General features: G+C 39.3%; 1 protein-coding gene across 7 annotated transcripts in view; it reads right to left on the bottom strand.

Annotated features, from left to right (window-relative positions):
* Positions 1 to 17,019, bottom strand: part of tpd52 (tumor protein D52) — a 219,206-nt gene that overhangs the window by 162,870 nt on the left and 39,317 nt on the right. For all 7 annotated transcript variants that reach the window (XR_012098237.1, XR_012098236.1, XR_012098238.1 and 4 more), the window contains exon 2: positions 2,519 to 2,634. Coding sequence is in view for 4 of the 7 variants with exons in the window: in XM_073039898.1 (XP_072895999.1) it covers positions 2,519 to 2,634 (116 nt within the window). In the remaining 3 variants the exon portion in view is untranslated. The remainder of the gene's footprint in view (positions 1 to 2,518; positions 2,635 to 17,019) is intronic.

The following is a 17,019-nucleotide window of genomic DNA, read 5'->3' as shown; positions in this document are numbered from 1 at the left end:
TGAGGTGCTTATGAAGTAAAAGAAAAACAAGAGAATGCGTACAGCAATCAGGAGAGCTAAAAGACGGCATGAGGTTGCTATAGCAGACAAGGTGAAAGAGAATTCTATGGGCTTCTACAGATATGTTAAAAGCAAAAGGATTGCAAGGGACAGAATTGGTCCTCTGGAAGATCATAATGGTAATCTACAACATAATAACGTAAGAAATAGGAGCAGGAGTAGGCCATCTAGCCCGTCAAGCCTGCTCTGCCATTCAAAATGATCATGGCTGATATGACCATGGACTCATCTCCACCTATCTGCCTTTTCCCCTTAACCCTTAATTCCCCTACCATGCAAAAATCTATCCAACCTTCTCCCTCCTTTACTCTGTGTACCCATGACTGTGTTGCCATCCACAGCTCCAAACTGCTAATTAAAATTTGCTGACAACACTACACTGATTGGCCTAATCTCAAATGACAATGAGACTGACTACGGAGAAGTCTTCACCTGACACAGTGGTGTCAAGAAAATCTCTCCCTCAATGTTACAAAACCAAAGGAGCTGGTTGTGGACTACAGGAGGAATGGAGACAGGCTGGCCCCTATTGACAGCAATGGATCTGGGGTTGAGAGGGTGAGCAACTTTAAGTTCCTAGGCATAAACATCACCAAGGATCTCATGGGATCTGTACATACCAGCTGTGTGGTGAAAAAGGACCAACACTGCCCCTTTCACCTCAGCTGACTGAAGCTTGGTATGGGCCCCCATGTCCTAAGAACTTTCTATAGGGGCACAAATGAGAGCATCCTGACTGGCTGCAACACTGCCTGGTAAGGGAACTGTACTTCCGTCAATCATAGGACTCTGCAGAGAGTGGTGTAGACAGTCCAGCGCATCTGGAGATGTGAACTTCCCACGATTCAGGACATTTACAAAGACAGGTGTGCAAAAAGGGCCCAAATGATCATTGGGGACCTGAGTCACCTCAACTAATTCAATGGTACCTCAGCATAAAAGCCAGGGCCAAGAGGCTCCTGGACAGCTTCTTTCACAAGGCCAGACTGCTTAATTCATGCTGACACAACAGTGTTTCTATGCTATATTGACTATTCATATTTAACTATTTTGTTACTGTTCTATTGTACATACTATTTACATTTAGACGGAGATTTAACGTAAAGATTTTTACTCATGTATGTGAAGTAATAAATAAAGTCAATTCAATTCAAACTTATTTACTGAGGTAGCCTCCACTGCTTCATTGGGCAGAGAATTCCACAGATTAACCACTCTCTGGGAAAAGCAGTTCCTTCTCATCTCTGTCCTTAACCTATTCCCCCAAATCTTGAAGCTATGTCCCCTAGTTCTGGTCTCACCTACCAGTGGAAACAACTTTCCAACCTCCATCTTACCTCTCCCTTTCATAATTTTCTATGTTTCTATAAGATCTCCTCTCATTCTTCTGAATTTCAGTGAGTACAGTCCCAGGACTAAACCTCTCCTCATATTCTAACCCCCTCATCTCTGAAATGGTGAACCTCTTCTGCACTGCCTTCAAAGCCAATATATCCTTCCTCAAGTAAGGAGACCAGAACTGCATGCAGTACTCCAGATGTGGCCTCACCAGTATCCTGTACAGTTGCAGCATAACCTCCCTGCTCTATGCGTGGAGCCAAAAGAGATGGAGGAGATCTTAGAATAATATTTTGCACTTGTATTCAGACAGGGGACAGACACAGTCTATAAAAGTGAGCAAAACAGCTGCAGTCCTACATGGGAGGTTGGTTAAGAAGGTAGAGTTGCTTGACATTCAAGATGTGTTTGCAAACTTCAGTTCAACTGTAAAATATGAAGAAAGATTGGATAGGCTGCTATTGCGATAAAAGAGGCTGAAGAGAGACATAACCAAAATGCATAAAAAGCCTAGAACTCTTAGTAGAGGATCAGAAATCAGAGTGTAACAATCTAAAAATCAATAGCAAAATGATGGGGTGGAGGAGATTCTATTCCATATGCAGCCTACCTGAAGTAGGCAAGTACCATAGAAGATACCTTCACTGATCTTTCTGCAAGATCCATTTTCTTGGGACTACACCGTAAATTCAAAGTCACTAATAATAAAGAATGTGCATTTTCACAATTTCTGATAAAATCCTTGGAAGAATCCTTCTGATCCTTCTGATGTTGTGTTAATTGTATAACACTTTACAATAGTTCAACTAAGCTAAACATGTTTTGTTGATGACTTTTGCTTGCAATCAGTACCAGAGGCTTCTTGCTTAAGTGTCCAACAATAATCAGCCAGCATAGATGGATTCCAGTTGCCCTGATATTGCTTCTCCATGGTCACAATGTCCTGGTGAAACCTTTCACCATGCTAGTCACTAAATTCAAAGTCACTAATAATAAAGAATGTGCATTTCCACAATTTCTGATAAAATCCTTGAAGAATCCTTCTGATCTAGATCTTCCAATCACGATAGAAAGTAAACATAATACAAATCTGTCTATTCTTAATTTGGCCATTCTTTACCTTAGCAAGTTCATTGGTCAGTTCTTCTCTATCTTCATCCGTCAATCCACCGCGCAAGTCAGCAGTTGCTGCTGCATCTTCCCCCACTTCAGGTGCTGGATCACTTTGCAGCAGTCCTGCAAAAGAAACAAAGGAAATATTTTACCTTTGCACCCATTTACCTCTGCCCTGTAGGTTTAACTTTTGAAAATGTTGCTCAAAACATTTACATTATAAGAAATCTTAGCTTAACACCTGTTACAAGAAACTGAGAAAACATATTGAAAAAGATTCATCCTTGCACCTCTTCTGAAGAATGCATCTTAAACACCATTCTCTGCAAGAGGATTTAAGATTATGGTTAGATTTCTGATCTTGCACATGTCCTGTATTAACCCAAGGTCAATTTTTATTTTTGACCTAATTGTAACCTTTTATCTGCACCCATTTAATACCATCCATTTTTTTCTATTATCTAATTCGTTGATATCCTCTTGCTTGATAATATAATTACACTGAACAGCAAATATTTTTTTCAAGTGTTGCTTCCTCAAATCTTTTGTGGTTATGATAGACTGCTTGAAGCTGAACACAAATACAATTTCAGACTACTAATATCATGGAGGCATTTGGAGAAATAAGAAATAAACTTTTACTGAATATGTGTTAATTGTATAACACTTTGCAATAGTTCAACTAAGCTAAACATGTTTTGTTGATGACTTTTGCTTGCACTCAGTACCCGAGGCTTCTTGCTTAAGTGTCCAACAATAATCAGCCAGCATAGATGGATTCCAGTTGCCCTGATATCGCTTCTCCATGGCTGCAACGTCCTGGTGAAACCTTTCACCATGCTAGTCACTAACAGCACCAAGACTTGCAGGGAAGTCTAAATGGGAATGCAGAAAATGAAGCTTTATTGATGTGTTAACACTTCATGGTTTTGCATTTTCTCAACCAGCTGCACATAGTTTGGTGCTCTGTAGTTACCTAGAAAATTTTCAACAACATCCTCGAATGTCTTCCATGCAATTTTTTTCCAGTTCCACAAGAAGTTCTTTGATAAGCCTGTCATTGATGATCCATTTGATTTGTGGACCAACAAAAACATATTCCTTCATTTTAGCATCTGTTATTCTGAGAAATATCTGTCTCAATTATCAAAATCATTTATGGAAAAAAGTTCGTGACTGGTGTCACAAGATTCTATCCTTGCAGTCTTGAACCCAGTAATTCTGCTTCAGCCTTTGACAAATGCAAGTCTCTGGCCAGATCATTTAACTCAGATCAAGTTATCATATGAGGATCATTCAATAAAGGATTCAAAATCTGTATCAGGACCAGTTTTTCATTTCTGGCATAAGCATCATGGTTTTGTCTGCCTCCTCTAGACTCCATGTCTCTGGTGGCTTCAGTACTAGAAGACTATTTTCACACAGCACAGGTCGCATGGCTGAAGGGAAATTGGGGTTTTCAATGGAATTCTTTTTAGCAGAGAAACCCGACACACTGGTCAGACAAAAGAAGCAGTCTGTCACCTGATCCTTCTTGTTCTTGCTATATCACCCAGACAGGGAACGACATTGACTTCCAAGTATCTCCGAGCCAAGCTCCAAGATCGACAGCACATGTTGCACAACAAATGTGAGAAACCCAGGCTGTGTCTTGGTTGCTAATTTTACACTCAAAGTAGAGTTCATAGGCTTTCTTAATAACAGCCGTCATGCTCCATCTTTGAGAATTAAGCATACATTTGCCACAAATACAACAGAAAGTAAAACAGCTGTTGAAACATTGGCGAGGTTATTTTGCTATCACAAATACTCCTGAAAATACAATTACTTTGTTATAACGCTATCTGTGTAGAGCATGCACATCAACGTGAATGCGCACCTAAATACATGTAAACGCAATGTATAAAGGTGTGCGCATAATTGTCTTATAGCCTTTCAAAAACCTGTCCTACTATGCAGCATTCATCCTGCATAAGCATGCCCAGGCATGCCTGGACAACACAAAACTTTTCAACTTACATTGTGGGCAACATTTTATTTGTCTTGAATTATGAATTGAAATAACAAGTATAGACAATTTTTTAAAAATAGTGGGTGATAAGGAAATTCCAGGGTGATTTTCATGATCAGCAGTCCAAAATCCATAAGATATGCCCAAAAGTATTCAGGAAGCAAAATCTTTGCTGTCCAGTGTTACTTAGTATGTCAGATATGGCGCCTCCTTTTACAAGATCCTTTGGGTTCCTAATGACTCCATCAACCTCTTTTTGTTATGCATCTTTGGGTTCTTTTTATGGCATTACCAAATCTTTTCCAATTTTTTTTTAGCCATTATTCCCTTTTCCTCTCTCCTCTGCAATCTGCATTTTGTTAGCTATCGTACAAAACAATTTAACTTCAATCCCCATCTTTAAACATCTATTGAACGTAAGAGTCCCTTCTTTAGCCCCTTACTGAAGTGCATCTACGCTACACGCAAACTCTGATCTCTTAAAGCTTCTCATTGTTCATTTACTATTTTACCTGCCAATCTGTGTTTCCAATCCACCTGGGCCAGATCCCTTTTCAGCTCATTGAAATTAGCCTTCCAGTTGAATATCTTCACCTTTGCTTGTTCCTTGGCCCTCTCCATAACTACTCTAAACTTAAGACATAAACAATTAGATTGGACTGAAGAGGTGGAATGTTGTCATGGTTCAAGAATACTGGACTGTTTCCTACCCAACTTCATCAATGGAGGAAGAAACTTGGAATATGTTATTTCAAAATGTTTTTCAGCAAATAGTTCTTAAGCCCATGAAGAATTGTGGATTGGAAAGGATCTGAATTGTAATTATAATACAATAACTTTCAGCTGAATACCTTCAAAACTACAGATAGGCATATCAACTCCTGGAGATGTACATCTCCTCTCCACCATTTCAACATTCAGGTTCCTGGGTATCATTACTTTGCAGGATTGCATTCATGTGGGGGAACCATATCTCCTTCATAAACAGAAAGGTCCAGCAGAGGATGTATTTCTTGCAGTAGTTGGTAAAATCCCATCCTTCCCTGAACATATGATTGCAATTTTCCACTGCCATCATAGAAAGCATCCTCACAACAACTATCTGTCTGGTTTGGTGCAGCATCCTCTCGCAATATACAAAAACTACAATGAACTGTCAGGTCAGCAGAAAAAGTAATTGGCTGCAGTCTACCATTTCTACAAGACTTGTATGTGGCCAAGACAAAGAACTGGGCAGTAAAAGTCATTGTGGATACTCCCCACCCTGCAAAATGCCTTTTCCAAAAGCTTCCTTCTGCAAAGTACTATAAAGGCTATCAAAACAAAAACTTGTTTTTCCCATTTTAGAAGTTTCTTCCCTCCCCCCAGGCAATTAATCTGATCAGTTCTACTTAACCCCTGCTCCCACTACTTATTACCCCCATCACTGCACTGTGGACAAATGAAACCACTTTTTATAATGCTGTTTATACTGTAAAGGCATGCTGGTATTTTAATTATATTTATATACAATTCTTTATTCTTTATAATTGTTTTGTTTTTTGTTGCATGCCACACCCTGACCAACCACCACAGTTAATCCTTGATAAAGCAAGATGAAAATTCTCTGATCTAATCAACCATCAGTGCTCATTAATCAGAGAATACTTTGAACCTTGATATTGGAAACACTTAGCTCTTTGGAGACTGAAAAATTGCCATTAAATCAGATGGTCTTAGAAAAATTTGTCTAGCTGGTAGGGGATGGATCCAGTACGACCAGCCCAATGCTTTTGCTTGGAACTCAGACATAGCATCAGACAGTCAAGAATCATACAGCACAAAAATGTTTCGATAATTTAATTCAAGTTTCAGGAAACACATGTAACACAGCATAGTTTGCCAGAGTTGAACTTCAAACATGCACAACTGATTTATTCCAAGAATGGTAATCCAAGGAACAAACAGTACTTTTATGTTTACAAAATCAAATTTAAGAATACAATTGGCTGTTCAAATAATTTGTCAGAAACAAAAAGTCACATGAATTTATATAGATCACTCAAAACCACTCATTTTGTTCCTAGGCCTTAGATGTAAATTAATCCCTCAATTACTTGCCCAGACAGCTTCAGATTGTGTTTGCCAAGTCTTCAACAGAGGCTGCTTTCATGAATGGTATCTAATAAATGGGCTAGCATGACAAATTAAAAACAGCATAAAAAAATTCAAATCTGCTCAGTAGCTCAAGTAAAGCATTGCAATTATATACCAGCAATTGAAACAATAATTAGCCAACACCTCACCTCCGGAGGTGGTTAACTCAAATTTATAATTCACTTTTCCACCAGATCCTTTAAAGCTGTTATATGCTGAGTGCATGTCTCATCCAACTTCATGCTCATGTTCCTGATCTCCAAGATCAAATTGCATTGCACATTCCCTCATGCTGTCAGGGAAGGGTTTCTACTTGTGAGGTGGTTGCACTGCAAAATATATACAATGCCCTTGCATGGATAAAGGAAACAACTACATTTTACATATTTAAAAGTGGTTAGAATGGGGATAAATAATTAAAATACTATGAATCAGATTTAGAAAGCCGGAAAGAATAAGAGAGCCATAATGGCAAGTGCACCAAGCTGAAATTACACCAAAACAATCAAATAGAACCTTTGAGAGCACAGATAATAATCTACACATACAAGATCTTGAATCAACTTAACCTTGAAGTAAGATAGAGGTGTGCATTTTTTTTTAAAAATGACAAAAGTAGTACTTTGAAGTGAAAGGGAGGAGACAAATGTAGATTGTGGCAACAGTGAGAGAACCAGGGGCTGCAAGCAATAAAGTCATTTCACTTTCATCTTGAGCCTATCCTACTTGGTTGGAAACTACAATTACGGGTTAACCTCTGCCAATTTTTTCTGCAAAGCAACATGTTCAAAGGCTAGAGTGCCTACAATGACTTGTGTCAGTCACAAGTCTAATATGGTCAGGGCAAATGCACAGGTCACATGATAAACAGGGCCAGCAGATCAATTTCTATTTAAAGCTTGCCAAGTTCTCACAGTAGAGTGTTGCCTGGGTTGGAGGCAACTATCCAAAAAGAAAATTTAAACATGGAACCTCTTCAGTACAGATCAGAATGGGAAATTGAAGGGGGGGTGGTGAAAAATTACCAGAAGTTGGAGGAATCAACATTCATGCCTTCAGGTTGGAGGCTATCTAGACGGAATGAAGTGATGAAGTGCTTTCCCTCCAAACTGAGAATAGTCTCACTGTGGAGGAGGAGTAGGCCGTGGAATAACATGTCAGAATGAGAACGTGAATTGGAAGTAAAATGGTTGGCCACAGGGAAATCTTTTGGCCAATGGAAAGAAGGTGCTCAACAAAGCAGTGCCCCAATGTCAGGTCTCATTAATGTAGAGTAAGCCGCCTCAGGAGCGCCAGATACAATAAACGACCCCAGATTAGCAGTTGAAGTGTTTCCTCAACTGGAAGGTCTGTTTGAGGCTCTGAATGGAGGTAAATCTAGTCTAACTTCACAACCAAAACTTTCTACCGCAAGCAACTTTCTAGTAAACTTCCTTTGTACCTTTTCCGGTGCAATCACATCTTTCACTTACATAGTCACCAGACTATTTAACAGTTTCTTCCCCCAAGCTATCAGACTCCTCAATGCCCAGATCCTGGACTGACATCAAACTGCCCTATTGTCTTGTTTATTATTTATTGTAATTCCTGCACTGTTTTGTGCACTTTATGCAGTCCTGGGTAGGTCTGTAGTCTAGTGTGTTTTTTTTTCCTGTGTCTTTTTAAATGTAGTTCAGTCTAGTTTTTGTAATGTGTCATGTAACACCATGGTCCTGAAAAAAAGTCTCATTTTTACTATGTACTGTACCAGCAATTATGGTCGAAATGACAATAAAAGTGACTTGACTTATAGTATGGCAATCAGCTTTGCACATAATACTCCAGTTATTGCTTACTCAAGTACAGTACCCTGATCTATGATTTATTATTATATGTCCTATTTCATGAAGGCTGGCATCCTACATACAGTACCTTCTTCACTTATCTACCATGTTTACTGACCTGTACAGGAGGACTCTCTTCCTCAATAATCTAAGGTTCTTCCAATAATAGTGAATCAAAATACAGTACCTCATACTTAATTCCATCTCCCACTGTTCTGCCCAATTTAACCAAATATTGAAGATACTTAAGCCAAAGGATTCAAGTTACTTCCCTTGGAAGGCCTGATGGGCTTGATGCTCTCGGAGATGTTATCAAAATTCTAAGATTTATGGATTATTATTGTAGTTCATATTGGCCCCTTTCAATTCTATGTTAGTTTTGTATTCTCTCCCATTCTTTCTTGTTGCTGATTGGCAGGTAGAGGCTTTTGGGCGGTCTATTAGTTTATGTGCGAGGGAGGGGTGGGGGTTGGGGTATGCGAGTTTTTGTTTCATTTTCTTTCCATGCAGGGCAGATTGATGTCTTTCTTTCATCTACTTCTATGGTTTTCTGTATTTTATGGCTATCTGGAGAAGGCAAATCTCAAAAGTTGTATCCTGCACATATACTTTGATAATAAAATGAACCTTTGATCAAATCTAATTAATATCTTTTCAGTAACTTAAGATCCTTTGCTCCATCACCACTTTCACTCGAGACTTTGAATGTATCGTGAATGATGCAGACATCTTATGTGAAAAAGTAATATTTGAGACTCTCAACTGCAGCTCATTCAGGAATTAAGAGGCAGTCTTTGATGGAGGCAATCTCTGCCCATCCTAATCTACTGAATGGCAAATACATAAATTTGCTGCCACTCTGTATTCCCACACATGTTCTGTAGGCCAAGAACAAAATATGAATATTTTACTTCCTCCCCCCCTTCTAACTTTGACTCTTTTTTTCCCTCTCCAGTTCTAATGAAGGGTCTCGGCCCAAAATATCAATTGTACTCTTTTCCAGAGATGCTGCCTGGCCTGCTGAGTTCCTCCAGCACTTTCCGTGAGTTGCCTGGATTTCCAGCATCTGTAGATTTTTTTTTGCTTATGAAAACTTACCAGTCTGAAGAGAATAAACTTCAAAGATAAATTAACAGAACAAATACAGAATACATGTACAGTGCCTTGCAAAAGCATTCAGCCCCATTAACCATTTTCATATTTTACACTAATTTTCTAAATTTAAAATATTGAAGTAGGACTTTTAGTACTGATCAAAGAGGGATGAATACTTTTGAACTGCTGACATTTCAGTTTCTGAATTTTTAGTCTTTCATGCTGTACAATTTTCCCTGTTTTCTGGCTCCATTGTGAAAGGGAGGGAAGTGATTCACAAATAAAAATTCTCAGTTAAATTGACCAAAATTCTGTGTTGTAATACTTATTTATGTGAACAAATGGTTGAGGGCTGAATACTTTTACAAGACACTGTACCAAGCAATCTGCCCAAAAGCACAGGACATCAACAACATTGCTGGGAAAGCACTTAACCAACTTGAATTTTAGATTTCTAATTATTGCTCCAGAAATCTTAGTTATATCTTGTGCAAAAAGACCATTGTTTCTATTCATTCATGGAAACATTATATATTTGTTCAGTTTTCAGTTTACCATGGGTATGCAGAACAGTCTGTCAAATTAAACAGGTTTCAATTTAGGGCTGCCTAATTTTAAATAATAATACAAAAATTAAATATTTGCAGAAGACCATTACATTCACACAACTATCATCTCTGAAATTTGATTAGCTAATGCCTTGAATAAAGGATCAGATCTTTCATAAGACCGTAAGATATAGGATTCTATATCCATTCGGCCCATTAAGTCTACTTTGCCATTCAATCATGGGCTGATCCAATTCCTCCAGTCATTCCCCACTTTCACCCCATACCCTTTGATGCCCAGGCTAATCAAGAATCTATCTATCTATGCCTTAAATACATCCAATGACTTTGCCTCCACAGCCGCTCATTCAAGAATTTGAAACTTTGTTTCAAAGATCAAAGATCTTTCTCATGTTCTTGATATTTATTGCTTTATTATTGCTGTCTTATTTTTTATTTTACAAAATGTTTCCATTCTTTGCCCATCAGGTGCTGTCCTTTTACTGATTCTATTATTGTTATTGGATTTACTGAGTATGCTCGCAAGACATATGTACTTCAATTAATAAATTTACTTTGAAATTGCAGAAGCTATCTATTGAAGCAGCAATCATAAGGACTTCCTTTGTTTGGTTATCCACCATGTTAACTATCCATGTAGAGCTTTCATAGTTTCTGGCAGCCCCAACACTGACAATGAACATCCTGTAATATCATCGAGAAAAATGTGTGGAGATCAGGTGGAGCATTGTGGAGACTAAGACAAAGGTAGGAATCAACTCCTTTTGTCTGGATACAGCAAAAATAAGTGACATTATTTGCCATGTCACTTATTTTTGCTGTATCCAGACAAAAGGAGTTGACAATTCAAGCTACCGTATTTCAAAGGTTATTTAGAAACCTCTTGCACAAAAGAGATAAAAACAGGTTTCTAAATAACCTTTGAAATAGCTTGAATTGTAACCCTGGCCTTGTCACAATGTCATTCACCAGTGCATTGCAAAATTTATCTTCAGCTTCAATGACAACACAAAATGCTTAAAGACACAAGTTATGAAAACCAATCATAACAACCTTGTGATCCAAATTTACCACCTTCCAACACGTCTTTACCAAAGAATTCAATCAAACCTTCAATTGTTTCACATCCAAAAGCCTTTACAAATCAAGCCTTAATATTCTTTCATCCCAACTATTCACCTTATTGACCTTAAAAAAAACAATTACATATTTTATTTGTGCTTAAATCTGTTCAAATAACAGGATTATGAACTTAAATTGAACTCAGCTCTGTTGTTCCTTGTTTAGATTTCAGAAATTACCTCATGTTCCAATACCCAATTCTATTGTGCCACCATTCTTAAGTGGCTTCTGGCCTTTGAGCTTCTGCAGTCAAGATACATGTTAGACACTGTAGAATCAGATACTACCAATCTTCATGCTGGCCAGGGTACAGCCCTAAATTCCCTATTTCAGAGCTGAATGACCTGCCCAGCACAAAGCCTGTGCACAGTAGGCAATTCATTGACAGACAGACATACTTTATTGATCCCGAGGGAAACTGGGCTTCATTACAGCCGCACCAACCAAGAATAGTGTAGAAATATAGCAATATAAAACCATAAATAATTAAATAATAATAAGTAAATTATTCCAAGTGGAAATAAGTCCAGGACCAGCCTATTGGCTCAGGGTGTCTGACACTCCTAGGGAGGAGTTGTAAAGTTTGATGGTCACAGGCGGGAATGACTTCCTATGATGCTCAGTGTTACATCTCGGTGGAATGAGTCTCTGGTGGAATGTACTCCTGTGCCTAACCAGTACATTATGGAGTGGATGGGAGTCATTGTCCAAAATGGCATGCAACTTGGACAGCATCCTCTTTTCAGACACCACCGTCAGAGTCCAGTTCCACCCCAACAACATCACTGGCCTTACGAATGCGTTTGTTGATTCTGTTGGTGTCTGCTACCCTCAGCCTGCTGCCCCAGCACACAACAGCAAACATGATAGCACTGGCCACCACAGCCTCGTAGAACATCCTTAGCATCATCCGGCAGATATTAAAGGACCCAAGTCTCCTCAGGAAATAAAGATGGTTCTGACCCTTCTTGTAGACAGCCTCAATGTTCTTTGACCAGTCCAATTTATTGTCAATTCGTATCCCCAGGTATTTGTAATCCTCCACCATGTCCACACTGACCGCACATTGCTCCAACAACACAAACTACAGATGTTCTGGGCTGTCATACTCAACATTTCCCAACTAATTATGGGAGGAAAACATTAGAATACTCCATCACAAGGTGCATATAAATCACAATAATTTGATCTTGGGGAAAAATGAGATGGGAAAAACAAGCATCTGGCAAGTGGCTCATGGCAAAAGAATGGGGATAGGAGATGGGTGTTAAGACATGAAAAGCTGACAACTATTGGGTTTTCCTTTAACAGGGTCCAAAGCCAGTACAGTAATACAGCCATTTAAGCAAGGGAAATTTGCCCTTACAGAATCCACAAATCACGACTAAAAATAATACACAGAATAAAATCCATTAATGGAATTTGAGAAGTTTTTCCAAATTTCATTTCTTGATGTAACACATGTGGCTCTGTATTTATGGGAAGAATACAAACCATTTTCCAGGAATGCAAACCTCCTCCTCCCATCACCTCCCAGTTATCCAGCAATTCCCTGTACTTTACAGTATTGTGAAGTTCCCACTACAATTCTGATTCAGACATTGCCTGTTGCTGATAATAAATAAATACACCAGAAAGTATTTGACACCAGAATGTCAAATTTCAGGAACAACATGGACAACCCAGAAATAATTTGTATTTTCACAGTTTGTGGTCTTTTGCACACTGATTCAATGTGCCCAGTTGGTGCAGTCTTTTGTAAGATTCTATTATGGTTATTATTTATTGAGTTTGTCCACAAGAAAATCAATCTTAGGGTTTTATATGGTGACATACGTACTTTGATAACAAATTTAGTTTGAACTTTGAAGTGATTGGAGTAATGGGGGGGGGGAAGGGAAGAGGAGAATGTCAGAGGTATATTTTTTAAGCACAGTGATAGGTATGGGGAATGTGCTACCAGGGGTGGTGGTACATTTGGGACATTTAAGGAATCTTTGACAGGCACATGGATGAAAGAAAAAAAGAATGGAGTGCCATATGAGAGTGAAGGATTAAAGTAGATTAAAAGGTGGGCACATTATGGGCTAAGGGTCTGTACCTTGCTGTGTTCATCTTCCAGTTACCATCCCATGCAACAGCAGCAAGCAACACCTACTTTACTCCCTTCCCTTCTGCCCTAGTAGATCCCAAATACTTTCTAGAAATATCCAAAAATGTTTGTATTTTTGATATGGCCAAATGTATTCAATGCGCACAACATGATCTACGCTGGAAACCAAAGACAGATTGAATGAGGAGAACATTGCAAGTCAAAAATATAACCTACAGCTTCCATGAAACTACCACTTATTTTCAATTCTTTTCCTTACACTATTCCAGTGATGCTCAAAAAGCAACTCCTTTTATGACTCAAAGCCCGACAAAGATTCTGCTTTTAAATTTTAAAATGCACATCCTTTTTCCATTACCGCTCTTTACATGTTGAATCATCTTCCATTCTGTCATTGTTTTCCACATTTCGTCCTGCCATGAACCATTTGTTCCCTCATCCCTCTACCTCTTCCTATGCATCTCAAAACCCATCGCTAAAAATGTCTAAAGAATACAAAATGCACCTCAATCTCACACCCCAATAGCATGAGTAAGGCCCCACAAATAAATCCCACCTGCAGTTTTGAGATTTGCCTTTTGAGAAATTGCAACTTGATGAAACCTCTTATCTTAGCTTCTAATTAATTTTATCAAGATGCCAAAAACCTTTTCAGCAGAATCATCCTTTTTCAAGTTTGCTTTTGTGACAGTCAAAGGAACATTCATTCAAGTCACATTCCAGCTGCTCAATATAATTCAGTCAACACACATACAAGTACTGATTAAGCACTCTCCAATGCTGAACTTTACACAAGATGTTAACTAAGGCCTAATGTTTATTGTCTTGGTTCTAATTGCTTTTAAAATTTCATGAGGTTTTCTCTCCAACCCACTCATCCATGAACCAATCACCAACTTCCAATACACCAAAGTACTTAAGCATTCCTTTCATTGGTGTTGTGACACTTGATCCACTATTTGTTACTTTACTATACAACAGTGAAGTCAGAAAATATTTCACAGATCTGCTAAACAATTTCCTTTCCAAATCTTTTTCTAATTCCTCATCCTCTTTATAAAGCAATATCAAATATGATTAAACCAAATAGATCCATACAGAGGCAACATGCAGATTACACAAATTTCAGATTTTTGCTGCCACTTCAAAAAGGTGACATGAACAGTGGTGATTCAATTGGCTTTAGCTTTTCACCTGCAAGTTATTCCCCCCACCCCCCGCCACACAAGCACTTTGTTATAATGGAAATAAATGACATGCTTATCAGATGACAGATCTGTCTACCTCAAGTAAAATACAAGGTGAAGGATTTCAATCGCTAATGACTGTTCAAGGGGAACAAAAATTCTCCAATAGTTCCATTTGCATTCTTTAGTCCTACAATTTCAGAGCAGATGTTAAAGTGAAACCTCACTTGCATACCAAAGCCAGTCAAAGAATAAAAAAGCAACCAAAATATGGCAGAAGCTGCAGAGTAAAAGTTAGTAGCATTAATAATAAATCTCATTTTATCAAGACCAATTTTAAAATTAGGTATTCAACAGTAACCAGCAGCATTAAGTGAACAGCAGTACCATAAACAATATTACCATTTGAGAACCATAGAACATTACAGCACAGAAATAGGCCTTTGGCCCTTCTTGGCTATGCCGAACCATTTTTCTGTCTAGTCCCACTGACCTGCACCTGGCCCATATCCCTCCATACACATCTCATTCATGTACCTGTCCAAGTTTTTCTTAAATGTTAAAAGTGAGCCTGCATTTACCACTTCATCTGGCAGCTCATTCCACACTCCCACCACTCTCTTTGAAGAAGCCCCCCCCCCCCAATGTTCCCTTTAAACTTTTCCCCATTCACCCTTAACCCATGTCCTCCGGTTTCTTTCTCCCCTAGCCCCAGTGGAAAAAGCCTGCTTGTATTCACTCTATCTATACCCATCATAATTTTATATACCTCTATCAAATCTCCCCTCATTCTTCTATGCTCCAGGGAATAAAATCCTAACTGATTCAACCTTTCTCTGTAACTCAGTTTCTCAAGTACCAGCAACATCCTTTGTTAGGTACCGCTAGGGTTCATATTTTCTGTGGACAACCACTTTAAAATGTCGGGAGAATGAATCTAGCTTTTGGACACTGTGCTGAGAGAGAGCGGGGAAGAGGGGAAGAGGGGAAGAGGGGAAGAGGGGAAGAGGGGAAGAGGGGAAGAGGGGAAGAGGGGAAGAGGGGAAGAGGGGAAGAGGGGAAGAGGGGAAGAGGGGAAGAGGGGAAGAGGGGAAGAGGGGAAGAGGGGAAGAGGGGAAGAGGGGAAGAGGGGAAGAGAGGAAGAGGGGGGCACGGCACCCAGCCCAGATGTGAGAGAGAGAGACAAAGATTTAAAGTTTTGGCTCCGTAGCTGATTACCGTAGATTCCGGACTACAGAGCGCACCTGATTTTAAGCCGCTGGCTCTAATTTTAGAAATAAAATCATTTTTTTAATTGTAAAGGCCGCACCGGATTTTAGGCCGCACCGGATTTTCGGCCGCAGGTGTCCCACGTTGTAATATGAGATATTTACACAGAAAGATATTACACGTGAGGATTTTTTTAACTTTTAATTAAATCCATATGGTAACAAAAACAAATACATATTGCAAATGCTTTTTTTCAAACCGTGCCCGTACGCGGCTACTTTTAAATATACGTTGCGTATACTTCTTTACTGAACAACATTCCAATATCTCCTAACGACTGGTAAAAAAATATATATATTGCAGCCTACCAGGAAAAGTTATTGATACCTTTAACTTAAAAGCAGAGTTCGCTCAGATCCAAAGCCGCTCGCGTAATGCGCTCCCTCCCTCCGTCCCGTTTCATCGCAAACCGGCATTTTCCCACAAGACACCGCGAAACCGGGTGTGACGTCATAGCATCCCACGATGTAGTACAGAAAACAAATATAGTTTAAACTAAGTAGGCAGCACAATGCTTCGAGTGTTTTCCATGTTGATGAGGGTGAGTACAAATGACTGATTTACAATAATTTAATTGTGAAAGTGCGCTTGATTTATCGTACAATTTCATTGGACCTCTGTGAACTACTCATCAATTTTATTGGTCTACTGTTACGAGGCAAAATGTTTACGAGGCGGCATGAAAAAAATCATGCATTAGCCGCTTCGGATTATTGGCCGCAAAGTTCAAAGCTGTTCAAAATGTGGGAAAAAAGTAGCGGCTTAAAATCCGGAATCTACGGTATTTACTTTTGCTCCAAGGACACTCTCTTTGCCTGCTTGTAAGATTCTTGCTGAGACAGCAAGGCGGGACCAGGTGATGAACAGCTGGTGTCCTGCAAGTGATGATAAAAAAAAAAGCAGGTCAGCTAAGACACAGGCAGACACACCACAGGACATTGAAAGAATGGTGTGCACCTACGAGAAGGTGGGGGTTTGGAGGATCGATTCGGGGGAATCAATCAGAGGCTCACAGTGTGTGAAGGCAGGCTTGTGTGTGTGTGTTCACCCTCACTTGGGTGACAGGCTCACCACTGAATAACGGTCTGGCCTGGTACGGAAGGGTCACAGTCGGTGACCACTACAGGACAAGAAGACAACGGAAGGTTTGCCTGCAACTGCATCACCTCTCGCTCTCTCTCTC

Source organism: Hemitrygon akajei, chromosome 1 (genome assembly GCF_048418815.1).
Source record: "Hemitrygon akajei chromosome 1, sHemAka1.3, whole genome shotgun sequence".
Classification (NCBI taxonomy): Eukaryota; Metazoa; Chordata; class Chondrichthyes; order Myliobatiformes; family Dasyatidae; genus Hemitrygon; species Hemitrygon akajei.
Note: the sequence above shows the minus strand (reverse complement) of the source record. Positions and strands in the feature narration are given on the sequence as shown.